This window comes from Lynx rufus, unplaced genomic scaffold (assembly GCF_022079265.1).
Source record: "Lynx rufus isolate CCGP_SWC_20201006 ecotype Redwood Valley unplaced genomic scaffold, mLynRuf1.p SCAF_21, whole genome shotgun sequence".
In the NCBI taxonomy this organism is placed as follows: Eukaryota; Metazoa; Chordata; class Mammalia; order Carnivora; family Felidae; genus Lynx; species Lynx rufus.
In genome coordinates, this window is record NW_025814836.1 from 16,814,807 (window position 1) to 16,841,692 (window position 26,886).

At 37.9% G+C, this 26,886-nt stretch overlaps 1 protein-coding gene and 1 long non-coding RNA gene across 3 annotated transcripts in view; both read right to left on the minus strand.

Moving 5' to 3' along the window:
- CHD2 (chromodomain helicase DNA binding protein 2) overlaps positions 1–2,334 on the minus strand; it is a 124,220-nt gene extending 121,886 nt beyond the window's left edge. The window contains exons 1-2 of the mRNA XM_047086609.1: positions 1,796–2,334; positions 1,317–1,449 (exon numbers count right to left, since the gene is read on the minus strand). Coding sequence (XP_046942565.1) covers positions 1,317–1,378 — 62 coding nt within the window. The 5' untranslated portion in view covers positions 1,379–1,449; positions 1,796–2,334. The remainder of the gene's footprint in view (positions 1–1,316; positions 1,450–1,795) is intronic.
- Positions 2,335–4,600: 2,266 nt separating this feature from the next.
- On the minus strand, positions 4,601–18,025 carry LOC124517268 (uncharacterized). 2 transcript variants are annotated; one of them, XR_006963403.1, is made up of 5 exons: positions 17,982–18,025; positions 15,939–15,997; positions 15,290–15,373; positions 10,037–10,106; positions 4,601–4,964 (listed from the first exon to the last, which is right to left on the minus strand). It is a non-coding gene; the product is annotated as an uncharacterized LOC124517268 (long non-coding RNA). The 2 variants fall into 2 exon arrangements; XR_006963404.1 differs by lacking the exon at positions 17,982–18,025 and adding an exon at positions 17,734–17,759.
- Positions 18,026–26,886: the final 8,861 nt, after the last annotated feature.

A 26,886-nucleotide genomic window follows, 5' to 3' on the forward strand; every position in this document is an offset into this window, starting at 1 on the left:
ACAGTCCAAACTGTGTGACAACTCAATTTGCAAAAGAATTTAGAAAGTATTTTTAAAGGGTCAAAATATTGTTAAGTATAATAAAACATAAATAAAACTCAACCTTGCAATAAACCATCTCAAAACTTTTGGATTCACTAACCTAATAATAAAGTATATTATTTCTATAAAATTATAGAAGTAAAAACAAAATTGGATAAAAAAATCATATAACCAATCACATCCTTAACTGCATGATTTAAAATTCATGACAATTTATAAGAACACACATCAAGAAATGTATTCATAAGCACTTTTAAAAATTAATATACAGTTCATACAACAAAATGTCTCAGAGGCTTTATTACTTAGTCACTAATAATGTACTCCAACAAATATGAAACAAATCGTGATTTGAACAAACTGTATTTGTAAGCTTCAGAAGATAAAGCATTCCAGGTGACTCTGTCAAAATAAATCAATAAATTTAAAAGCAGCTACAACTAAAATGCAAAAGATACAGGTCTACCAACCAGAAAGTACTGTCTTAATATGAGCATATAAATGCAAACCTTAAAATATTTTAAATGTAAAATATACAAATAGAATCACAGTAACAAACACAAAAGAGAAGTATATTAAGAGTATTCCAGGATTTCTGTGATCACAGGTTTGATTTCATAAATGCAGGAACTGTACCCATCGAGTAAAGGTTTTGATAAATCTTATCAAAATTTCCTAAAATGTCAAGAGTATCAAAAGAAATACAGAGTCAAATAAAAATACAAACTGAGAGGCATCAGTCAAAGGGTCCTTTTTGCAATTTCATTTTAAAATGTACATTTTTTCATTCATATAACTTTCTCAAACGTCTATTTACTATAATTTACTACCACAAGGCTCCTCTATGGCCTTCAGTTACAAGTTTGGGTATCCTAGATTCTTCAAAGAAAAAATTTGCCTTGTATGTAAAATGGTGCAATGCAGCAATGGCTAAACCGACAAGGTCATTTTTCTACAGCACAAAAACCTAAAAACTGAAATTTATTGACAGAAAAACTGGAGTTTACAGGAAAGGCCCCCTTGAATAAAGGTACCTTACCTTTTGACTGCTGTAAGAGGCCTTAAGTCACAACTCAACTTTCATAAATTGCTACCAAAAAATTAGGGTGTGGCATATTAGCAATCTCAAGGTCACGCTTTAAAAAACGAATCCAAATTAGTAAAATACCTAAAATAAAACAGACAGCTATCCCTGTCTGTCAAGGTAAACAATGTAAGCTGAGGTTTCCCCCAAAAAAGAGAGAGAAAAAAGGAAGAAAGTTGATAGCTCATACCTCGATGCATTGCTGTGTAGCGAACTGTCCTCCTCTTGGCTTTTGTCCTTATTTCTCATCATCTTTTAATTCTTAAATATTAAGGGGGAGGGGGAATCTGTGTTTGCTTTGAAGTCCTGTGCCCAGGTATTTACTGTCAAAAGTTGAAAGAAAGGTAAGGTCCCAGCTTCTATCGATGTTTTTATTATCAGGAACAAAGTCCTGACGATGTAGCGATATTGTTATAATACAACAGCGGTAAGCACCAAAAAACAAAATATTTCTATTTTTTCTTTAAAAAAAAAAAAACCAAAAACGGATAAACCGAACAGAAGGATTCATCACTATCAATAAGGAAAGTTTCTCAAAGTAACACACTGGATACAAATAACAATCTCTGTATCTTATTGCGTCATCCAGGAATTTCTCATATTTACAGAAAATAAAGCAAACTTAAACATATAAATCTTTAAAATTATCACTAATGATCATGGGCTTACCTGATCCATGTAGTAGGTCCAAAGCAAGAGTCCTATCTAGTAGTAGAAAAATATCAGATCCCAAATAATTAAAAATAAAAACAAAATTCTCCGTTACAAAAACGAAAAATAAATACAATAATCCTCAAATATGTTAACTGGTCAAAAAAATAGAGCAACAATTAATACTAAAACGGGTCCGGAAGAAAAAAAACCTCATTAGGAGAGCGCACAAAAATGGAGGTGCGCCATGGCTTCTAAGCTGGAAAAAACAACGACCTGGGCTCTCAGTACGGCTGCTTCTTTCCAACAAGGCACGAAAAGAAAGCTCCCAAAAGCTGCTTTTCTCCCTTAAAAAGGTTCAAATCGACCCCAGTAAGTCACTAGGAGAGGCAGGGGGCTGCGGGGGCCCCCTGAGGCTGCCCGAAAGTTAGGGAAAGTTGCGTAAAGTGAGGCGAAGGCAGGGAGCAGAGCGCGCTCTCTCTAAGGCACAGCCGCCATCTAGAGCCTCCTTCCCAGCTCTGAGAGCTCTGCCTTTGATTGACACTCTCTACATTTACCCCACAACTCAGGTGATGTACCATAGACCCACCCCTTCATCTCCACCAAAAAAAAAAAAAAAAAAAAAAAGAAAGAAAAAAAAAAAGATCCTCCATCCCAGGGAGCCTGAAGACCCCTACCCCCACACCTCCCTGCCCCACCAGACCACCCCATCAAGGGGAGGAGGGAGGGTTTCTTAACCCCCTCTGGCTCAAGCACCCTTTTTAAGCCAGAGAGAAATGTAATTTGTTCCTTTTGTCTAAAGATCTGCTAAATATTTCAGTCCTTGAGCTAAAATAACTTCCTCTCTGGACAGGAAGTGGTGTTTTATCAAGCCATTTTGAAAGAGGGATAATTCTTAGAGAATATAAAGCTAAGCTTAAGTACTAATCTTTTAAAAAATTAACCCCCCCATGGGTAAAATGGCTGCCTAAATAAAAGCAAAACCTCAATTTCATAAATTAAATTCAACTCTTGCCTTCTTTATGAAGTCTAAAAATTATCTAAAGACAAATTGTAAGGGGGGATTTTCCATCCCAACTGGAAAAAGGGGGTACAACTCAACAGCGCCTCCCTAGTGTTCAGTTGCATTAGGGCAAAAATTAATGCAACTAGTTTATATCCAATAATCTCCATTTTTCTTTCAACTTTCACAAAATTCTTTAACCCATTATATATAACCTTGAAAACTTCACCAAAAAATTCTCAAGACCACAATATATTTACTTCACACAGAGCCAGGCAAAACAAAGTTCTTAAATTTAAGAGCATGAAATTACCATGGGCACCCTTAAGTAACAAACCCAAGAAACTCCACCTCCAAACCAATACAACAGATATATCGCAACCATTCCCTTGTATTTCAAATCAAATTCTAAGTATACATACACATTTCAACAAGGCAAGTTATTAACAATCGGTCCTATCTGATGGCAAAGTTATCAGAGCAATGTCACAGGGCAAATTCTCCTAAATATCAAAACCATGAGATATACGGAAACAAAATGAGAAAATGAGTACTAATGCCAAAAACAAATTATTCAACACTTTTTCTTTCAACAAGCACCCCAAGAAAACATTCACACATCCAAAAAAATCAACTTTCCTCACTTGACATTACAGTATGCCAAGACGATGTCCTCCCCTCACTGAAGAAATCCATTTTAGGTTTATACCTAACAAAAGCAACAATGTTGCATCTAAGGTAATAAAATCCATAAGCAAAACCTAGTTTCAATTCTGTACTTTCTACAAAAGATTTTCTACCAAAATCAAAATCCAACATTCCACTTTTGATTTATACAGACCAACCACCTCCAGTCAGTCAGTGAGAACAAATATTGGCACATGTACTGATCAGAGATATCTGCCCTATGATATTTGACAATCACAAATCGCAGAATGATTTCTCACAAGCAAAAAACTAAAGCTGAACTACTCTTTATTGTCTGTATAATGGGAAAAATATAATCAACAAGTCATTTGGTCTATCAAAATAAAGCCTACTCCACTTTTATAAGTTACTAAAACTGGTATTAGTCATTTATCAATAAATGGAACAGCAGTATTCACCTAGAATCCAAAAACAGTAATTACACGGTACGATTCATTTATTCTAAATTCCTAAATGTACAGAATAAAAATACAAGATAAAAGCCCTATTTCACATTAATATAAAATGTATTATAGACATCACCACCACCAAAATTTTAAGTTCTTTTGTGAATACCCTAAGAACACTTCCATATAAATCCAACACTTCTTCCCCTAATATTAACTATTAAAACAACAGGAAGCATCAGTTTAATATAAATCTTTAGATGAATATTCAACTGCAAGACATTTATAATATTAAAAATCATAGGTAAAAAAGACCTTGTCCATCAACACAAAAGAACTTATAAAAATACTTTATCGCTCATCCTGAATTTTGAGGCAAAAGGCGTTTTATTTTATAAGCTCATTACACTCTCATGGCAAATTAAAGACCTATTATTACCCCTTGTTAAGTTTTTTCCCCAAGATATTTCAAAAAAACACAAAATAGCATTTCAACCAAATGACCATCTCTTAATGCACAAATAAATTTCCACAACTTTGTGAAAAAAGACCAATCTTAATCAACCAAGTAAAACATTTTCCAGCACACCATTTCCATTTTACCAGCTTTATTCAGTACACTTTCCTGCTGGGCAACTGTAAAGGTCAAAGTGTTATTTCAGGCAGTAACTGAACATTTAATGAAACGTCAGCTTTAAAAAAAAAAAAAAAGCCCAAACTGAGAAATTTTAAAGTGTTAGAAATTTTATTAAAGTTAACATTTCACAAGGTCATACTCATACAAATCAAACTGCAAAAAGTTCCAGGCATACAAACTATCATTTGTGTTAATGTGCCATCTTTCTTCTCCAAATGTCAAAAATGTGCTTGTTTTAATGATACAAAAAGTCTTTATAAAGTCCATTTGAGCTGGGTAAGAAACCTATGTCTTCATTCATTTCATGAAATCCATGTTAAAAGAACCCTGTCTTGGTTGTATATTATCACAGCACTCTTGTATTAATCCATTTTCCTCAATTCCCCATAGTGGACTGCCATCTTGTTTTCTCAGTGGTAGGGTCCATTTGAGACTCTTCAAGCTGACTGGGTGCTTGATGAAAACATTAAAAGAAAAAAATGCTGTTGGAATACCAATCATCTTATTCCTTCAAACAGAGAACATCCACCCACCTTGAAGATACTCTTACATACACAAAGCTTTAATTTTGTAACAGCTTTCAACTATGAAACTGTACTATATTAAAGTTGTATGCACTGCACACACTTCTCAATGAAGAGAATCATGGAAAGACTACAAACGAGTAACAAAGTTCTACTGTCACAGATACATATGTAACTATAAAAAAGTGGTAGTGAATAGTCAAATTTTTACATGTGTAATGTTATTATATGGTCAATATGAAATAAAAATTCAAATTCAAAATCCTGGAAAACTAAATTACAACAACACTATGGATTCTAAATCTCAAGACAGAAAAGTTTCCAAGCTTCTTCAAATAAAACTAGTTATGGAAAAGAATCCTAAGGAAGACAAGAAAAAAAAAAAAGGAAAGAAAAGAAACCAAGGCAGTGGGTAAAGCATAGTTTTCCAGCCCAACAGATGTTAATTAATTTTGTTTAGATAACACAAATGGCCAACAGAGATGTCAACATCATCAGCTACTTATTTGAGAATACAGAAAATATGTAGCAACTAGGAAGCAAAAAGATCAAAAATGCAAACTGACTTTTGGGTATTTGCCATAAAATGCTATCAGCTTTCAAATTAAGCACAAGTAAAATACTCCTATCGACAAAATACCAAATGTTCCTCAACAAAAAACAAATCCATTACTTAAATAATTTGAACTAAAGTTATTAGGTGGGCAATCAGGATACTGTATTATTAAATAAATAATCCTGATCCATCAAGATCAAACATAACTATAAAAGTAAGTTTTAACCCCAGTCTTCTCAATCAGTTTTGCAGCTCAAACTAAATCTATAGAAATAAAGTCTGGGTGACTAGAAGATTATTAAATGAAAAATATTTTTGATCTTCTGGTAGTCAATCCTTACCTCTTAAACTATCATTAGGATTTGTTATCTACGTATATAATACAAAAATCTACTCAGTAAACTACTGGGTAACCAAGAGACACTGGCACTCATGTTAGAAATGGGGTAAGTGTCACAGCATCAGTAACAACATCAGATATAAGATCTTTCTCCTTCACATACTTTCCTTATTTCTCTCCACTCTACAATAAGAACTACATAACTCATTCATTACTATTGTCAATAAAATACCTTCCATTTGAATTATTCACTTCAAAATTAAGGAACATATCCTTCCTATGTTTAAGTATAAAAACAAAAATACCATCAGTTCTCTTGCACCATTAACTAATTTGTCCCCCAACTCTACTGGTACAATGGCAGGTCAAGCTCTAAATGACATTGGGGATGTAAACACAATTATGATGAAAAAGACACTAATGTACAGAGAACAAGTTATGATCATTTCAATGGCTATAGGTGCAATATATTCAATTTAGTACATTAAATGATAAACTCAATGCTTTATATTCTTCTGCCACAGGACAAGAGGTAAAATTCATCCAGGACATTGTATGAAATTTCATTTTAAAAATCATTATTTAAAAAAAAATTCAAAAGAAACCTAATGGTACTAAAATCATTCTAAAATTACTTAATAAAATGCACTAGTTTGTGTGACAATAGAGATTACAAAATACTAGCAAACTGATCATTCTATCACATATACTGTTATGTTTTAAGACAGCTAAACAAAGAGGAATGAGGAAAGCCAATGCTAAAGAGAAAGCAGACTCTGGTAACATTGTAAGGCCATGATCAGTCTGCACTCCTACAAAGCCTATCAAAAGCCAACAGTGAGAATTTTGTTAATAAGCAAAAGTGCACAGTCAAGCATCAAAATACCTAAAAGAGCAATGAGGGATTTATGAGTAAGCCATTTATCTTCATGGAATTCCAAATTCTTGCAAAAACTGAATTTATAAATAAGCAAGCAAAATTATGTTAAAAAATAAAGAAAGTGGGCATGAGTTCTTTCTGTGAGCCTGGAAATTTTCTTGGTAACAAAATCCAGTTCTTCATGTGTAAAATGGAAACTGTACCTACCTCATGTGGCAATAGTGAGAATTAAATGAGTCAGTACATTTAGAGCTTTCACATTACCTGGCATATAGAAAGACCTCAATAAATGTTATTTAGCTATTATTCCCATATACCACAATAACCAAAGTACATGGAGATCTACAAACTAACCTTACAAAAGCAAAATAATTTATATTCCAATAACAACAATGTGAAAAATCCACACGATATGGATTGACCCCATATGGGATCAACTGTTTAAAGACAAACACTCTCTGCTTTAAAAAGATAATTTAGGGGCACTTTGGTGGCTCAGTTAAGCATCCAACTTTGGCTCAGGTCATGATCTTGTGGTGTGTGAGTTTGAGCCTGGCACCAAGCTCTACGCTGGTGGTTCAGAGCCTGCTTGGGATTCTCCCTCTCCCTCTCCCCCACTTATGTGCTCTCTCTCTCAAACAAACCTTTTAAAAAATAAATAAATAGATAATTTAATCTTGCATTAAAATCAGATCAGTATAGAAATCTGAGTAGTGTTCAGATATCAAAACCCTACTAACTCTGCATCTCTCCAGTAACTTGTGAATTCCTATGGACATACTGAAAGGATGATGGTTTGATATAGAATTCCATCCTCAAAGAGACCTTCATCTTTTGTTTACTTCACATACAGGTTCCAAGCTCATTCCACGAACAGGTAGAATTTTTCCACAATGATGTTCATAGTTTATATCTCCTTTTTAAGGAAATTGTTCTAAAAAAAATTCCCAAAAGCCAAAGCAAAGACTTCTATGGTAAGAAGGCACTAAATAAAGCTACCCCTTAAAATCCCTAAATATTGTACATCCAAAAATTTAAGAATATGAAATTAAGGAGATCTTCTCTTTAAATTCTAATTTAGTTAATGTGTTCCAAAATCACTGGTATTGTAAAATCAAGTAAGTTAGCTGAAATACAAGTGAAGTTGTCTGTTGAAATCCAACTCCCGACTGAACTAGGCTTGCAAGGGCCTCCCCTAAATTAAGGATAAGTAATCGCCTTACTTCTACTTCCCAGCAAACTCCCATTTTTATTAGCAACAAAAAATGTGAGGGACAGGGAAGAGTACAAGGAAAAAGAAAAGATTAACGACTCTTAATTTTTAAAGTAGGTGGTTCTAATAATGCCACAATAAATTAATGTTAATTTTTATTACTTTAAAACTTAAATACTTATTGCAAAACCAAAGGGACATAAGGGTATAAACGAGGAGCAAAAATCGAATCTTCCCATCATGTAATTTAAATTCTTGGTGCTTACGACGACTTCAATCTTCTTTGCTCTGATCTTTAAATTTGAAAGCATTTGGGGCACCTGGATGGCTCAGTCGGTTAAAGGTCTGACTCTTGATTTCAGCTCAGGTCATGATCTCTGGGTTCATGAGTTCGAGACCCCTGTCAGTCTCCAGGCTGACAGCACTGGAGCCTACTTAGGATTCTCAGTCTCTTTCTCTCTCTGCCCCTCCTCCACTCCCTCTCAAAAATAAATGAACATTAAAAAAAATAAACTTGAAAACATTTAATAGTGAATTGACATATACAGTTTTATTACCAAAAGTAACTTGAATCCTCAATAGGATCACAATATATGCCTGCGTCCTAAATACAATGGGGATAAAACTTAACTACAAAATTATTTGAAAAACACCAGCCAGCTACTGATCTCTTAAGAGAATAAGATCAATTATGGTAACTAAGAAAAAGAATCATGGTACTTCAAAGTTTTACAATCAGATCAAATCTTCTTTATTTTCCATATATTAGTTTAAAATCTGACTATATATGCATGTTAAAAGGCTCAAAGTTGTAGTTTGTATCACTTTCAATTTTTACTGAGTCAAAAATTTTAGTTTTTACACAGTAAAAATAAATACCGCATTAAAATGTATATTTTCATAATGAATTTGACCTTCTTTTTCAATTAAACCTAAAGTACTAGTTGATAAATAATGTTTGGCAGAAATTATATACCATAAATCAACAAGCATTCATTGAGGATCCACTATGTGCCAGGTAATTAATGTCTTTAAAACATAAGACAGCAGATCAATGGTTGTACATTAGAAAAGTTTTCATCTCTGCCCTCACCATCACCATCGAAACATAACCAAGAAATAGCAGACATTTATACAGAAATTGAAGTACTAATTAGAGCAAAATTATCATCTATAATGTAGATTCCCAAATGGGATTCAAATTTATGAAACAGCTAGTATGTAAATATACCAAAAAGTTCTCTCAATAATAAAACCTTTAGAGAATTCATCCAAATTCACTTCTACAGTCTTTTCCCATTCTTTCTCATGCTGGGAGTTAGAATAAACTCTTCCATAGTAGTAGTAACCAAGTCTTCTAACATCAAAGCATAATCCCAGTGTGAAAAGAATTTTGTATTGGGCTTTCAAGTTTAAGGAGAGTTCAGAATTATTTAATTTACTAAAATTATTACACTGAAATCCATTAAAAAGTATGTTCTATTACCAAAAGAAAACCCAAGGGCTTCTGAGTTCTAGGAAGAATTAAGTTGACACAAGGGATGGATCTAGGACAAGGACAGGTAAGCTTTCTTTACAGAAAAAGATAATAAATATTTCAGGGTTTGTGACCATTAGCTACCAACTATTCTCAACTCTGCAGCTATAGTGGGAAAGTTGACACAGACAATGTGTAAATAAAAGAGCAGAGCTGTGTTCCAATAAAACTTTATTGTTAGGAGCAGGTTACCAACACCCAGCTCTAAGGTGAAATGTCAGAAGTATGTTCAAATGTGAGTTACTTTGAATTCTGTAAGGGAGTTTAAGTGAAGAAAGAAAATAACAACTTGGAGTAAATAAACAAGCAAAATTTTAATAAACTTCACACACATCTAATCATGTTTTTTATTTTTGTACTGCTTTGAGCTTCACCAAATCTCTCTATATTTTTACAAGTAATTCAATTATTCAAATTTCCAAAGTCATATGAAAATTTAAAAACCGATCAAACATGAAAATTAAATAAAACTTACTAAATGGTTCCACCAACATCTATTACGTTGTACAGGCCCTTTAGAGAATTCAGTCTCAGGATTCACATTTCTGCAAGAAACAAAAAGAATATAATTTTATGCACAGAAAAAGATAAAACTAGACTACTAAAATGCCTTTATTTGAAAACTTCAACATGACGATCCACCAGAAGACCAAGACATACACTTATTTATGAACGAGTCCAAGCAGAAGTTCTTACCCCAAGGATTTTTTATTTTTATTTCTTAATTTTAGTATTTATTTTTGAAAGTGAGAGAGACAGAGTGCAAGCAGGGGAGGGACAGAGAGAGGGGGAGACACAGAACCTGAAGCAGGCTCCAGGCTCTGAGCTGTCAGCACGGAGCCCAACAAGGGGCTTGAACCCACAAACGACAAGATCATGGCCTGAGCTGAAGTTGGACACTCAACCAAATGAGCCACCCAGGTGCTCCTCTAGCCCCAAGGTTTTCAATCTGGCTATTTGGAGACTTACCTATAGAGTAAGTTACTACAAAAACCATTCATAAGTCTCAGCCCCTAAGAACTCCCAACAGAGCAGATAAAATCTGGCCTCCCTATATGGATCTAATGGGCAATTAAGGTAGAGAACTAGTTGTTTCAGAGTCCAACATCACCTCTTAACAGTACAGAATTATTTTCTGATCTTTCATCTAATCTACTTTCAAGACTCGTAAAGGAAAACTTCCATTACCCACCTGCAAGGCCATGTTTCTCTATTATTATTATTATTATTATTATTAGTTCAATATTTAATCAAATTATTTTAAGATAAAGTGATAGAAACCTTTAGACAAAATTTCAAACGACTTTTGTCACCAACTGTATTGACCTACTCAAGTTAACTCTAACCCTTTTTAAAATACATTAACAAAAATACCATATCCATACTTTCCACTAATTAGACTGAAATGCCCCATAAACAAAACATGGAAAATGATGTTTTTCACATTTCAAATGCCCTCTGACTACAGGTATTTTTTCAGTCACTCCTGCTCTGAAGTATAATAACCAGACTATGTAGAGCTATCATAGAAGCTCTAAGTTCAATATTAAAGTGTAGTAATTTAAGGATTTTTAGAAAGCACAATAGTTTAGGATTTAAGTTAAAACTAACCTATTCAAATGTTGTTCCATAACTAAGATTTCAATTTTTCAAATTATAAATCAAGTTCTTGATTATATTACCAAATCTTAATCCGTTTAGTCATTTTGACTAATCATAATCAAAAAATGCAGGAAAGACCTGCTTCAAAATTATCTCTAAGAGTTAAGATGCTAAAATATCCTCCTAGCAAGTTAACAAATGAAGCAATTTATAAGAAAAAGGATTATTTACTTTTAAGCTTCCAAATTTAATTTGACCTTAATAAGAATAGAGATTGTGAACAAAGACAAGTCTTAAATCAAGTAAGTGAACTAAACTGATTTAACTCTTAAGAGAATGGTGGAATTGACTTTTATTTGTGGAAAAAAAAGGTCTGAGGGAATCCTTCACACTGGGCTGGTAATGTGATTAAAAAGCTACCTACCAGTACAAGTTTGTCGCCTGTGGGTTTCACTTGGGAGTTCACTTTGCACCACTTCAAAAATTACTGACACCAATGTAATCTGCCATATCATCTCCTTTCCCAAAATTGAGAAAGCAGTATTCCGCCTTCCTTTAAAAATGGTGGGGATGGGGCGCCTGGGTGGCGCAGTCGGTTAAGCGTCCAACTTCAGCCAGGTCACGATCTCGCGGTCTGTGAGTTCGAGCCCCGCGTGAGGCTCTGGGCTGATGGCTCAGAGCCTGGAGCCTGTTTCCGATTCTGTGTCTCCCTCTCTCTCTGCCCCTCCCCCGTTCATGCTCTGTCTCTGTCTGTCCCAAAAATAAATAAAAACGTTGAAAAAAAAAAAATTTAAAAATGGTGGGGAGAAGCCAAGTTTGGCTTCAGCAGACTACAAAAGTAGGTACTTTTGCTCATATTCCTACCTATCTTTAATATTTTGCCGTATCATAGATTCTCAATATAAAGCTCTAAGTGTAACGTACATTTTGACTTATATATTAAAAGGCAAAGACTGTTATCTTTATTAGCGCATCTGGGCTTTTCTTAAAATATTGACTTTGTTACCTTTTTAAGTCCTTAACGCAATTCTTACATATAAGAATAAAACCTGACAGCACTTTTGAAATGAATATATGAAATCTTCCACAAAAATAAGGTAGCAATAAAGTCATTACCACTTGTAAGAAAATTCAGAAACCATTCAAGTTAAGCAAACTACCTTGATAATCTAAATTAAAATGATTATGATCACGATATAGTACACATCAAGGGCATATTGCTTATTTGGGAAATATTCCTTATCAAATAAATAGCTTAATTTCAAAAAGCAAAGGATTGTTTTCCAAAACACAAAACTATCTAACTTTGTATATTGTACAAATCAAAACTTTACCCAATTGTTGTAAGAAATATGCCACTTGAATGTTATGAAAAAAATCAAGTACTACAGTTTTTATTTATAAGCTTCAGAACATCATCAAATTTGAACTGTAATGGTTAACTACATTCAGAAATTAACAGCCAAATGTGAAAATTAAGTTTGTACTGAGCCACTCAATCTAGTAGGGGAAGATAGCTTGTGTCTTTGAAATATAAAAATTTTTGAAAGGAAATTAAATAGATTATGTCAAGCATGTAAACTACAAATCCTTATTTATAGTTGTGATAGCCAGCTATAAGTGTTACATTGAATACACTAAATTTTAAGTATATTTATTTAACCCAGCAATTTTTTATTGCAGCATTCTAAATCTCACTTGTTTAAATACAATTTCACACCTTAACTGGTTTTCAAGATCAATTTTCCAACATCTGCATTTAGATTATTAATATTTGGGAATGCCTACAATCAAAAAAGTCGGGTACACTATCACCCAGGGGTCATGTTATTCAAATCATTTCTTCACAGAAACAGCACATATATTATGCAAAATTACAAAAACTATTCTCCAGTTTGTATAAGATACTCCTTAACTATTATTTTTATCACACAATTAAAGGCTAAAAGATATTTTAAGAGATTAGAAACTCCAAATACTTTCTATAGATTAGAAGACAAGGTCTGCAGTGAAATATCAAGATTACAGGGCTAATCTACATTTAGAAGCTCGGTTTCCTGATTGCCGATTTCCTGATTTCCACTCTTATCACACACACCTCTCATGAATGAAGAAGATGGAGATGTCCTCATAGTCTGTTTCCCCTTAAGCCTCTCAACAAAGAAAAAACCCGGAGCAAATAAGTAAATTAATTGGTTGTCCACAGTCCAAATTTTTAAATAATCAAAAAACTAAGAATAACAGTAAATTCAACTTGAAAGAAAATTTATATTCAACATACATACCTCTATCGCATAATCTAGCCTCTAAGTGTCATACCATAGTTCGTGAAAATCTTGTGATTAACTATGGGCAGAACATGGCTGCTTTCCTTTCTGTGGAATTTCAGGTAATTTTTTAAATAGTACCATAATAACAAATGCAATAAAACCTATCACCAGTTCAACCTAGTAATGATTTTTAGGATCCAAAAATTAGTTCAAAATGCCGAAATAAAAACAAGTATTTAAGTATCACTTTGGTTCTTAAGCAGAATATAGCAGTAAACCAGAGAGTTACTTTTTATATGAAATCTGGTAACTACTGCCTATTTTACAAGCAATATTTTACAGCAAATATCAAAACACTAAATATAAGCAGCATTAGCATTAAAGTTCAAGTACATGTAAGACCTTTTTAAAATGTGACTTGCTATAATCGTTCATCTTGTTGGTGATAAAAGAGAAGCTGCAATCCATTATATTGAGGATTAATTTAGAAATTACTGTATCATTTAAATATTTTTTTAATTCTTGATACTGGAGTAAAAAACATAAAAACCAAATCATTTAACATTTCTAACCTTCAACCATTCACTTTTTATTTTAATGGGTCAAACTGCACCTTTGATAGGCCATTACAAATTTATTGCTGATTTGTACTTAAAATTACATTACACTTCACATACATTTGTGTCCAAAAGGCCCAATTCTCAATTTTTATGACAGTGACCAACCACATGTGAATGCTAATCTAATATCGTTATCATTTACATACAGGAAACCATAACCTTGGCATTTGTGTCAAAGGTTAAGATGAAATAGATTTTGATTTTTTATATATATATAAGATCTTTAAAAACACTATAGTTACAGGTCTAACATTTAGTTTTCTTTTGCACACTAAAACACAAATTTGATCAAACTGCAAAATGACTGAAAAGGAAAAATTAAGCTAAAACAAAGGCAATAAAAATATTACCTTTATCACCTATCTCAATGATATAATTAGCCAACATCAACAGATAAAAGAATTTCCACATTTCAAGGACAAAGGTAAACTTGCCTTTATATTACTTATTTGGCTAATTTGGCTATTCTTAAAATTTCCGAAGGTACTATATATACATATTTCCTCTGCTAAATCCCCAACATCAGCTTGACAGTAATTTCCATGTTCAGTGTTAACTTATAAAACACCTTTCTTGAAAATTACCGCAGACGTATTTTTTCATTCACATATGTAGTTTTAAGATGTGAAAGTATTATATACATGTTGAAAATTATTTGTTCCTTTTATGCTTTAAAAACAATTACAAAGTTATAGATTAGGTCTCTTTAGATGCGTTATTCTAATTTCCTGTAAGATAACTCACTTTAGTACGAGTTTGAAAACAAACTCATAACAAGTTAAAATGAACGTATTAATTCCATTAATAAGAACTAAAATACGAAAGTGTCTTCAGTTTTTAAAATACAGTTCTTTTAAGAAATGTTAAGATCAGCAAATACAAAATTCTAAACCATTTCCAAAATGTGACCTTCATCATCCAAAAAATGGCTGAAGAATTTCAGATTATAAAGACATACAACTCTGATAACTACTGATTTAACCATAATCCTGAAGCAGCAGATTATTGGAAAGTAATGACCATCTTACTGCTCTGATATAAATTACGTGTATCAACTGTTTTATTATAATACAAAAGTGCTTTGATGTGAGATAAAGGAATTTGATGGGCTTTTTTCTCATCTCTTTTTTGAGATGAACAGTCTACATTTTGTTTCATTGACCAACTTAGTGATATTTTCCTACTCAAATGTTGGTAGCTATTAAATTTCAGATGTTGAATAAAACATTTACTTACTTGCTATATAAAATAGACTTTTGCAAATATTTCCTTTATCCTCAAGGATAAAACTCCACGGTCTCAGTCTTCAAAATGGCATACCTTTTGGGGGGGAGGGGGAAATACACCAATATTCTAAACAATTTATTGATGGAACAACAAATAGCAAGTAGAAATGTTTTAAAACTTTTATTGTATAAAGAAAACAAAAAATCCATGCTCACAAAACTTGATTTTTAAAATGTTCTTCCCTAAAATCTACTTACTACGAATACTAACTAGCTCAAATTTTCCAATAAATTCATTTCTTTAAATACTTAAAAAATTAATTTGCACAACATATTAGAGAATTACAAAGAAAAAAATGTATCTTTGGTTCACAGTTTTTCTCAAAATATAATCAGTCTTTTCTTGTTCCCCAAATTAAACAAAGGCTTAAGGGACCTTCAGTATTTTAAACTATTCAAAAGGCACATTAAGTTACAATGGCTAAGCACATACACTTTTCATTTAACGGAAAGGTTTAAAGGCTTTGTCAAATTATTTCAGATATTCAGTTATTCATGCTCATAATCACTACTCATTGGAAATACAAATTTATCAAAGAGCAAAATAAAAACCAAATAGGCTTTTTATGTTAAAGTAATTAAAATTTACCCAGCCTTACCTCATAAAAGCTGTATTTGTTCAGAACCATCATCAACCATATTTAATCTGGTAAATTACCTTAAAAAAAAAAAAAAAGATGTATCAATGTTTTGATTTTTAAACATTTCTTGGCCAAAGTTTCAGTGTGATGAAACAATAAGAAAATATTCCAAATACATGATCTATGGGCAAATTTAGGGACGGCTCATGGACACACCACCTTTACAGTTAAGGATGCAGTTATTTCTTATCTTAATAATCTATCAGTCTTTGTTTTCCTCATCTTTTGGTGGCATGAATAAACACTAGAGATTAAGGCACGGAGATTAAATAAACTACAGAAAATTCATATCTCCAGACAGATTTAAGATTATAACCTCATTTTTATTTTTCTTTTGATGCCAGGCAATACACAAAAACAAAGGAAAAGTTTACCCTGCTTAAACACTGAAATCATCTTAAAAATTACATTAACCATCTAGAAATACCTTTTACAATTACAAACAATTAAAAATTAACTCCTCCAGGAGAAATTAGTGAAGTTAAAATGGCTACTGGTTACTTTAAATTTTTAAACCACAAGTTATTTGATCTCACCAAGTGAGATATTAGCTTTGTCTTTTAAGCAAGTCTAAAACATGTAGTGCCTATGACCTTTATTCAATTTCAAACCAGGGTCTTGGAAATTTTGTCTCTCCCTTCCCCCATTTCTCCCATAAAAAGATCCTACGAGGTTAAATTGCTAGCAATTATTTTGCATTTCACTATTCAAAAAAGGAGCCTGAAAAAACAGATTCAGAATATACGTTTAAAACTTCTTTCAGTGTTCAAATATAAAAAATGCGGTTTTGAAAAACCAAAATTGATATTTAAGATTCTGTAAATCAAGATATGCGCAACTGATGTAACATGTAGCACTATATGAATGCCTTTCAGAAATAAAGCAATTTCACTGACAAAAAAAATACCATCAGAAATACGGTCGATTACACCAGTAACTCTGATTTTCTAAGTACTACGTAAATCTGCCCAACACTGTTTTTACGTAGATCTGCACCTTTACAACACGAGAGCTACCGCAGAATGAAGACAAATATATTACAAAATACACAAAGGTTTGTGCATTTGTGGTTTGCTCCTCAAACCATTAAACTTAAATTCCCTCTCAGTTTTTTAAACTCAAAACTATAGAGGACTCCGCAAATTCTTGAGAAAGCAGTATTTATTATTAAAATACTCTTCCGTTTTCAGCAGATCTAGATTTTTATGCATGCAACAAATGCAACAAATATGGCTCCTCTTCATCGCCCATTACCGAGAACAGTCCTACTTTAATATTTACACTAAGAGAAAGTAACTTCACAAAGAGATTTGGCGTCAGAATATTCCTTTGTAAAAGTTTCGTCGACCACGGCTTGACCTAACATACATTATTTTTAAAAATAATAAAATGATGAACTTCAACTTTTAGAAGTCCAGGAACTGATCCAAGTACGTTCTAACATTCAGGTGTGGTAAGTTACAGATAACGGCTCCTTATGACCTTTTAAAAAGTACCCAACAGTATATTTAATCATTATTCAAACACCAGAATGTCAACTAATCTTGGCGTAACTAGTCCGCAAAATAAACTATCTTGATCAAACGTCATCGTCTACTCTCGTAATTAAAACCTATTTATTTCCATTAAACAGCCGAGACGACAGCATAGTAAACTTATCTTCGTAATTTTTGAAATACCAGCGGCACTTCTCCAACTTGCATTTTTAAAAGACAACCTTAACGTCATCAAGGTTTTAATAAGCAGCAAGTACCTTCTTGTCTGTAACACTGCAGCCGTTTTCAAAATCGGCTTTGAAAGAGTTAAAAGCCAACACCCAAAAGAAAAAAAAAAAAACACAAGTTTTATTTTTGTTTAAACGTAGTCAGGGTTCCATTGTTCTTTTTAAATTCCACCATGAAGGAGAGCTCCCACCTCGCCGGAAAGAGGTTACAAAGCTCCCCCGTTGGAGAACCTGAAAAGGATTTTTTCCCCCTTACCCTAAATATCAAAATAACTCACCCGGGCAGAAAGGGGCTCTCCTCACGCAGTCCCCTTCGGGCTCCCGCCTGCGGTCCCCCGCCGCCGCCCCTTTCCCGGCCGGGCCGCCGCGGGCAGCGAGGCCGCCCCCCGTGGGGTCTGCCGCGGGGCCCCGCGCGCCCCCCGGCCCCAAGGCGCCCGGCGCTTCCCGCCCGGAGAGCCAGCGGGCGCCGCCGGCGGGGCCGCCTGGGGAGAGCCGGCCAGCGAGGCCCGGCCCGCCGCCCCCTCCTGCTCGCGCGCTCAAGGACATTTTGCTTTTCCTCCCAAGGACAAAGGACAATAAAAGGAGCCGGGGAGCCACTCACCGGGTCCGAGCGCGGCTGTCGGCACCTCCAGGTCGCCCGCACCCGCGTTCCGCGCCGTGCCGCCCGCCCGAGCCTCCCGCCCGCGCCGGGTCGAGTCGCCGGGGCCCCGGGGAGCCTCCGCGGCCGCTGCCGCAGCGGCGCTTTCGGCGTCGTGGGCCCGGCCGCCCCGGGCGCCTCTGCCGCGGGCTCCGACACCGGCGCGCGGCCCGCCTCGCCTCAGCCGCGGCCGCTTCGCTCCCGCGGGCCTGAGGGTCGCCCAGGCGCAGCTTCCCGCCGGCCGGCGGGCCCCGCGGCCGCGGCGGAGCGCCTGACAGCTCGGGGTGCTGCTGCCTCTCCGGCCATCTTGTGCCGTGTGTGTGTGGTGTCTCTCTCCCGTCTCCTCTCTCGGCTTTACTCCCTCCTCCTCCTCCCCCCGCCCCACACACCACACAACATGGCCTCTTCGCTGCGGCGGCGGCTGCGGCGGCAGCAGCAGCTCCACCGCGCTCCTGCCCGCTCCCCTCCCCCACTCTCCCCGCCTCCCGCCCGCAGCCCCTGGTCCCAGCGCGCACGCGCGCTGCCGCCCGCCCGCCTCGCCCATTGGCTCCGCGAGCTTCCTGCCACCCCTTCCCGGGAGCGGCCTCACGCACGCTCGCAGGCGTCTTCCTCCCTCCTAACAACAACTACTTCGGCGCTATTGGCTAATTTTGATCCCACCCCTTCGGCTGCTTCCGCGCGGATAGGCTGACCTCAGTGCCATTCACCTCCCTTAGGTGTTTCTGGTTTTCTTGAGGGGCGCCAGCCCGCGATTGGCTGGTGATGGAACCTTTGGGTTTGGAGCTGAGCTGTTGCTTTTCGCCCCGCAGTGCGGACCCCTCCAGGCTGGCTGGCGAGGGGAGGGGTGCGGGTGGTGGTTCCTGGCGCAGGCTAGGCCAGGTAGAATTTAGTACAGAGACCTTCACTTCTGGTTAATAGCTTCATTTCTGGAAAAAGCTCGGAATGCAGTGCTTCTGAGCTCAGATTTTTGTCTTCTTTTTTTAGAAAAAGGAAAATGACTGACAGGTTGATAAGCAAACAAGATGCAGGTTCATAGCCCTTGGGCAAGCAGCCATGTCTCCTCAGCTGTAGAACTCAAGATCTAACCAACCAGTCTTTCCCTAAGGGTCACAAAGTCAGGACCAGTGGTTTTTACAACCAAGCACATATCCCCAAGCCCAATAACCAAATTGAGTTGCCATCTACTTAAGGGTTGGTAAGCTTCCGGTTGCCCATTTATGCGAGGCAGCCTATTCATAATGTACAGTGTCCTTAGAACTTACTGAATCAGTATTTCATAATCTTGGTTGGACTTGATTCCACCCTTTAGGGCAGTATTTGTTTAAAGGGGTAATTTTAACTTGAACAGTCACAATCTACCTGTCCAACCTTCTCCCTGAGAAACCAGGCAAAATAAACTTAATTTACTTTAAGAAAATCTCACTATTTTTCACTATGTCTTCCTACTTTGATCTGGAAGCTATTCTAGGCATTCAACAGGAATAACTGAAAATCTAAACTTCCCTGAAATGGATGAGAAAGGAAAAAGTGGCTCTCTCCCACTGCCACCACTATAGAAATCTTGCTTCTTTTGGCAGGGAATCTAGGGAAATGGAAGAGAACACCAGAGGCTCTTAGTTTAACAGATTTATTTGCAAGAATGATTCTTGGGGCAACTATTAAATTCTCTAGAGACCCTGCCCCTGGGTTAGAATGTTAAATACTCATCAGGCCCAGGAACTAGCTCTGGTCCTTCTTTTAAAAAGAGCACAGTTGAAGGGTACCTGGGTGGCTCAGTCAGTTGAGTGCCTGACTTCGGCTCAGGTCATGATCTCACCGTTTATGGGTTTGAGCCCCATGTCCGACAGCCCCCTGCTTCTGATTCTATGTCTCCCTCTCTCTTTCTGTCCCTCCCTCACTCACTCTCTCTCTCAAAAATAAACATTTAAAAACAATTTTTAATAAAAAAAAATACCACAGTTGTTAATTGCCTTGGCTCAAATTGGCATCAATTGCTTAGGGCAGAGCTAAGACTAGAACCTAAGTCTCCTGACTTATAGATTGTGGATTCCTTCTATGCAACCTGGCCATCCACCCTAGCAATATAAGTTTAGTTGTAAGTGGGCACACAAACAGAGTGCTTCTTTAATTAAATTTTCTCCATTTAATTTCCAACAGACGTCCCCATATACAGTCTAGCTTTGAACACCGTAGACCTGCAACAAGACTTCTTTCTCTGAATTAGCGCCACCCTGAACCCCTTTTCTTCATTCTTCCCTGTGTGTTGCTATTGTTCACTCGCCTTTTCCCTTCCTACCACTACCTTAAATCCATCTGTGATTCTACTTTTCCATATGCTTCACCAAGTATTCTGTGCCAGCAAAACAGACCTGAACAGGCCTTTATTAAAAATAGTAATGTCTGGGGGTGACTTGGGTGGCTCAGATGGTTAAGTGTCCGTCTTCAGCTCAGATCATGATATCACCATCCATGAGTTTGAGCCCCACATCAGGCTCTGGGCTGAAAGCTCAGAGCCTTGGAGCCTGCTTCAGATTCTGTGTCTCCCTCCCTCTCTGCCCCTCCCCTGCTCTCTCTCTCTCTCTCTCTCTCTCAAAAATAAATAAACATTGGGGGGAAAAATAGTAATAGCTGAAAAGCCTTGAGTTAGCTATGTGCCAGGCATTGTTCTCACCCCTCATTGTAGATTAATTGAGCACCCCTATGAGAGACTATTATTATCCCTCTGTATTATCTTTATTAGGAAACTGAGGTGCAAGGAGTTTAGTTTGCCTAGGCTCACACCAACAAGACTTACCAGAACCAGGATCGAGCCCAGGTGGTCTGGCCCTGGACCCATTCCCTTCAGCCTCTCCCAGTTTCTTTTTGAAGACTGCACCTTGCCAGAGAAGTTCAGTTGGATCCCTGTCATGTGGGGCTGTCTAATTTGCCAGCTGCCCCATCCTCGACTTCATTGAAATGTTCCACCTTCAGAATTGGGCCTCCCTCCAGTTGGGAAATATCTGGTCCATCCTAGGTGAATTCCCAGATGCAGGCCCCACCCTGTTACTGTCAAACTCCTTGCACGTCATGTGGGAAACATCTAGGTCTTGTTTTGTTTTATCTTTGAGCGTGGACCCACACAGCTCAACCGTGGGGTGACTCCCTTAGGCAGCTTACATAAAGTAGCTTTCTTCTCCCAAGCTTCTATCCCACACAACATCCTCTTCAGAGAAAGCCCTTATTGGCTACGTTGAAACTTTATTCCCCGCAACACGTGACAGCCATAATTTCCTTTGCCATATCTTTAGCGTGTCTTTAGCCGTCCTTCATTAAAGTTAGACTAGCTCTGCCCTAAATTAAAGGCACCTGACACCTGGAGGACCCCATCCTATCCCCTCCACTGTTCTTTTTCGGGCTAAGTGATCTGCCAATGAATGGAGAAGAGATCCCTCCCTCCCCCACAATGGCTTCTATTACTGCTGTTTATTTGCAGGGGAATATGAAGAGCCCTTAGCCTTGGCTCACGTGAAGGAAAGACCTCTGTGTGTGCTCTGAGTAGTTGTGGTCCTATTTAATTGTGACCGAATGAAAATACGGACGGGCCGAGAATATTCTGTAAGGATACAAGGATTTGTTTACACTGGTTGCCTCCATGGAGATCTCGAAGGTAGAGAATGAAGTAGGAACTGGGAATGTCACTTTCCACTTTATACCCACTGGTGATTTTTGAAATTTGAACCATGTGAATGTAATACCTTTTTAAATAAAGAAAGAAAAGAAAAACCTGAAATCCAAATAATCTGCTGAGCTAAAAGCTGACACTGTTAGACAGGAAGGTAACTTTTTCTTTTAACTATTTAATTGAGACATCTGCATTTGTTATAATAAACACTTTAAAAAAAATGAAATAAAGGTCACGCAATGGTTGGTACCTCCAGGGATGTGAATAGCATTTAAAATGTCCCTGGTTGGGGCGCCTGGGTGGCTCAGTCAGTTAAGTGGCCAACTCAGGCTCAGATCATGATCTTACCAGTTTATGACTTCGAGTCCCACGATGAGCTCTTTGCTGTATGCTCAGAGCCTGGAGCCTGCTTCAGATTCTGTGTCTCCCTCGCTCTCTGCCCCTCCCCCACTCAGTCTGTCTCAAAAATAAATAAAGATTAAAAAAAGTTTTAAAAATAAAAAAATAAATTAAAAAAATAAGGAGTCCCTGCTTGATGATAAGGATTCCTGGAACATGAAATGGAGTCAGCAGCTTTCATTCCCAAGGTAACATGGTCTCATACGCTGCAGAACCGGGCTTCCCACTGTGCCCCTGCTTCCCGGGAGCTCTCCAGATCTGTTTCCCTGTTTCAGCCCTCCTGGCTCCCTGTGGCAATTAAAAAAGAGGCAGAGACGCCAGCAGGGTCTGCTTTTCTTCGTTTTCTGTCCTTTGTGTCTACCTTGGTCTGGGGTGTGTCCCTTATGTGATCAGCCCCGCTCATGATGGAGGCTCAACAGAACCCAGGATGTCTTTGCCTCAAGTCAGAGACACGGTTTTCAAGTATAGGCCTTTCCAGATTCCTATAGTTCTGCTCCTGCTCTCTGCTGTTTGTTTTGCCGCTTCTATTCCGCATGATTATATGCAGACTCTTACTTCTGTACCCACCCCTCTCCTTCTTCCCTGTGACAGTCTTCCTTCTTCCCAGGGTACATTGCTCCCGGGATTGACATTCATTTGAAACTCCAAATATCATTTCCAAACACAGTTATAACAATGTGCTCAATAATGAGCTTCTTCCATGTTTGAAGTACTGTTTTACAAGCGGGGGGGGGGGGGGGGGGGCGAGGTACCTGTTCTCATGGAGCTTACATTCTAATGGGGCAGGAGTCCATAAGTAAAAAAATACCAGGTAAGCGCCATAATGACGGGGGCCTGATTTCAACTGAGTGGTCAAGGAAGGCCTCTCTGAAGAGGTGATGTTTAAATTGAAGCAGGAAGCGCACAAAGGAGACAGCTATCTGTATAACGGCGTGTGAGTTTCAGGCTAAGATGGCAGATGGTATTCATGCAACTAATTTTGCTCCAACCCAAAACTGCTCTAAACAGATTTTCTTTTCTTTTCTTTTTTTTTCAAATCTTTTCTTTCTTTCTCTCTTTCTTCTTTTTTTTATTTTTAATTTTTTTTTTTATTTTTAAGTCATAAACTCAGAAGGAAAGGAGAACAGGAGAAAAGAGCAACACAATTTCAGAAACTGGAAAATAGATGGCTAACTGGTGGTAACCGGTTTAGCAGATCAGAGAAAGCTGAGCTGCAACCCAGCTTCTACTGTAAATACCTCAAAAGGCTCAGAAACTGCCAGAACCAGGGATCATTGGGACTGAGGGTAGAAGAGAAGGCTGTGAGTGAGAGCAATTTGAAAAGCAGTTGGATCCCCCATCCCATCCCTGATCCCAGCAGAAGATTGGAGGTTCATCCTGCAGTGAGAATCTCTGATCTAGAGGATGCCAGGCACACAGAGGACATAAGAACCATGGCAGAAATGGGGGGGGGGGGGTTGGGGGATCCAGAGGCCAGATATATAGCAAATGCAGCAACTCCAACCATGTTGTGCCATTTTGGCTCTCAGAATGCTGGCAATACGATCTTCACCTTCCAGATAAGAGACTGGAAACCTCTTCCAGAGGAATCTAATCAGCCTCTGAGGAAAGATCCACAGTCTGACGCTGGGGCATCTCCCAACTGATCCGATCAGGTCACCGTTCAGTGAAGCTCAGGGTCAGTGTGCCAGACACCTCGTGTGCACCACTTCTCATCCTCTTGGTCCCACCTCTTACTCTGCCCACAGTTGCAGGCACTGCCCCATCAAGTTCCTTGCATCTTCCCAGAGTAAGTGTGATGGTTAATATTATGTGTCAACCTGACCAGGCCACAAAATGCCCAGATAGTAATCATTATTTGTAGGTGAGTCTGTGAGGGTATCTCTGATTAGATTAGCACTTGAATTGGTAGACTGAGTAAAGCAGATTGCCCTCCCCTATATGGGTGGGCCTCGCCCAAACTGTTGAGAGCGTAAATAGAACAAAAAGGTGAAGGAAGGGAAAAGTTGCACTTTCTTGCTCTCTCTCTGCCTTATTATTTTTGAGATGAGGCATTGGTCTCCTGCACTGAGATGAGAATTTATGCCATTGGCTGTCTTGGGTCCCAGGCACGGGGACTGGAACGATACCGTTGGCTCTCTGCGTCTCCAGTTTGCAGAATCATGGGATATCATGGGACTTCTCAGCATAATCACATGAGCCAATGCCTTATATCTATATCTATCTACTGTTGTTTATGTTTTTCTGGAGAACCTTAGCTACTATAGCAAACAGAGTTTCACCTCAGCCCTGAATCTTGCTTTCCATCCCAAAGCTTCTCTGATACCCATGTGGGTGTGCAAAAGCACTCAGCATCAGCGTTCAGGCATGTGCAGCCCAGAAATTCAGGGATGATAAGGTCTGTGGAGCTACGTTCGAGGATAAATGTTTCTTTCCCTCTTTCAGCCCCTGGGTGGACAGTTCTGAGACACTCTCCTTAAGACCCAGAACATCCCGTGGAATGGAGCACCAGTCACTACATCAATGGCCAGCTGGATAAATTTCTGTCTTTTTTCACTCCCCCTATCCCTTATTCCTGCTTCTTTGGATCGCTCACCAAATGCACTACCTCCATGTAAGTCTTGAGCCTTTAGACTGTACTCTTATTCGTGAGCACACGGCTAATGACAAACAGCTAAAGAAAGCTTCTCAGTGAAGGATAAGGACCAAAACCAGCAGGAAAAAAAAAAAAAAAGTAACTTGAAGGAAAAACAGACCATGCAGGGAAAAGACATCAAAAAATAAATTTAGAAAATTATCATTAGTATTTTCAAAAGGAAAAACAATAATATTGCATTCATGAAAATAGGAAAGGATGCCATATAAAGAAATTATTCACGGGTGGCCAGGTGGCTCGGTCAGTTAAGTGTCCGACTCTTGATTTCAGCTCAGGCCATAATCACTCAGTCACAAGATGAAGCCCCATGCCGGGTTCTGCACTGGGCATCAAGTCTGCTTGAGATTTTCTCTCTTCCTCTCCCTTCTGCCCCTCCCCACCATCTCTCTCTCTCAAAAAAAAAAAAAAAAAAAATCAAAGAAACAAAAAGAATTCTCAGAAATAAAAAATGGTATGTCAGAAACAGAAAACTCAATAGAAAGAATGATAAGATTGGAGAAAATTCACAGAAAGTAAACCAAAAAGGTAGAGATGGACAATAGGAGAGAGAATTAGAGGCCAAGTCATGTAGGTTCAACATCTGAATAATAGAAACTCCAGAAAAAGAAAAAGAAAAAAGATAATGAACCCAAAGTATCATCAATTAAATAATTCAAGAAAATTTCCTACAAGTGAAGGATACAAGTTCCAGATAGAAAATGTTTATCAAGAAAAAGACCAACAGATGAATGCAAACACACACCAAGGCCCATCATTGTGAAATTGTAAAATACAGGGGATGAAGAAAAGATTCTACCAGCTTCAAGAGAAAAAAAAAGTCACATACAAAGGACCAGAAATCTAACAGTTTTGGAGTTCTTTTTTTTTTTTATTTAATGTTTTATTTATTTTTGGGAGGTGGGGGATCTAAAGTAGGCTCTGTGCTGACAGCAGCAAGCTGGATGTGGGGCTTGAATTCGGGAACTGTGAGGTCATGACCTGAGCCAAAGTCAGACACTTAATGGACTGAACTACCCAGGTGCCCCTGGAGTTCTCAATAGCATCACTGGAATCAAGAAGATATTCAAGTAACATCTTCAAACTGCTAAGGGAGGGTACCTGACTGTGTGGCTCAGTCAGTTAAGCATCCAACTTTGGCTCAGGTCATGATCTCCCGGTTGTGAGTTTGAACCCTGCGTGTTGGTGTCTGTGCTGACAGCTCAGAGCCTGGAGCCTGCTTCAGATTCTGTGTCTCCCTCTCTCTCTGCCCCTCCTCCATTCATGCGCACGCTATCTCTCTCTCTCTCTCTCTCTCTCTCTCTCTCTCAAAAATAAACAAACATTAAAAAAATGCTAAGGGGAAATGATTTTCAACGTAAAATTCTTTACCTATCCAAATCATTTAGTAACTATGAGAATAGAATTAAGGTGATTTTCGTGTAAAATCTCAAAAAATTTTACCTGCCAGGCATGCTTTTTCAAGGAGCTGCTAGAGAATGGAGTCCACAGGGCACTAAACCAAGAAAGAGGAAGCAATAGGATCAAGGACAGATGAGATCCATTGCAGAAAGCAAGCAAACAGTCCCCAGGTGGATGGTACAGAGAGATTCCAGGATGTCAACTGTACTCCAGATGGCCACCAGTCAGAGCTGGAACAGTATAACCCAAGAGACAGACATGTTGAGGATGGCTTCATCCATCCTCGTCCTTTTCACCTGATGACTAAATCCACAGGTGCACCTGACCCAGATTCTACTGTTTCTCGACCTATCTTGGACCATGTATCGAGAAAAGTGTTTCTCCCCCTCATAAGCCTTGCCACCTAGATCACCGGAGGACTCATGTCTTCCC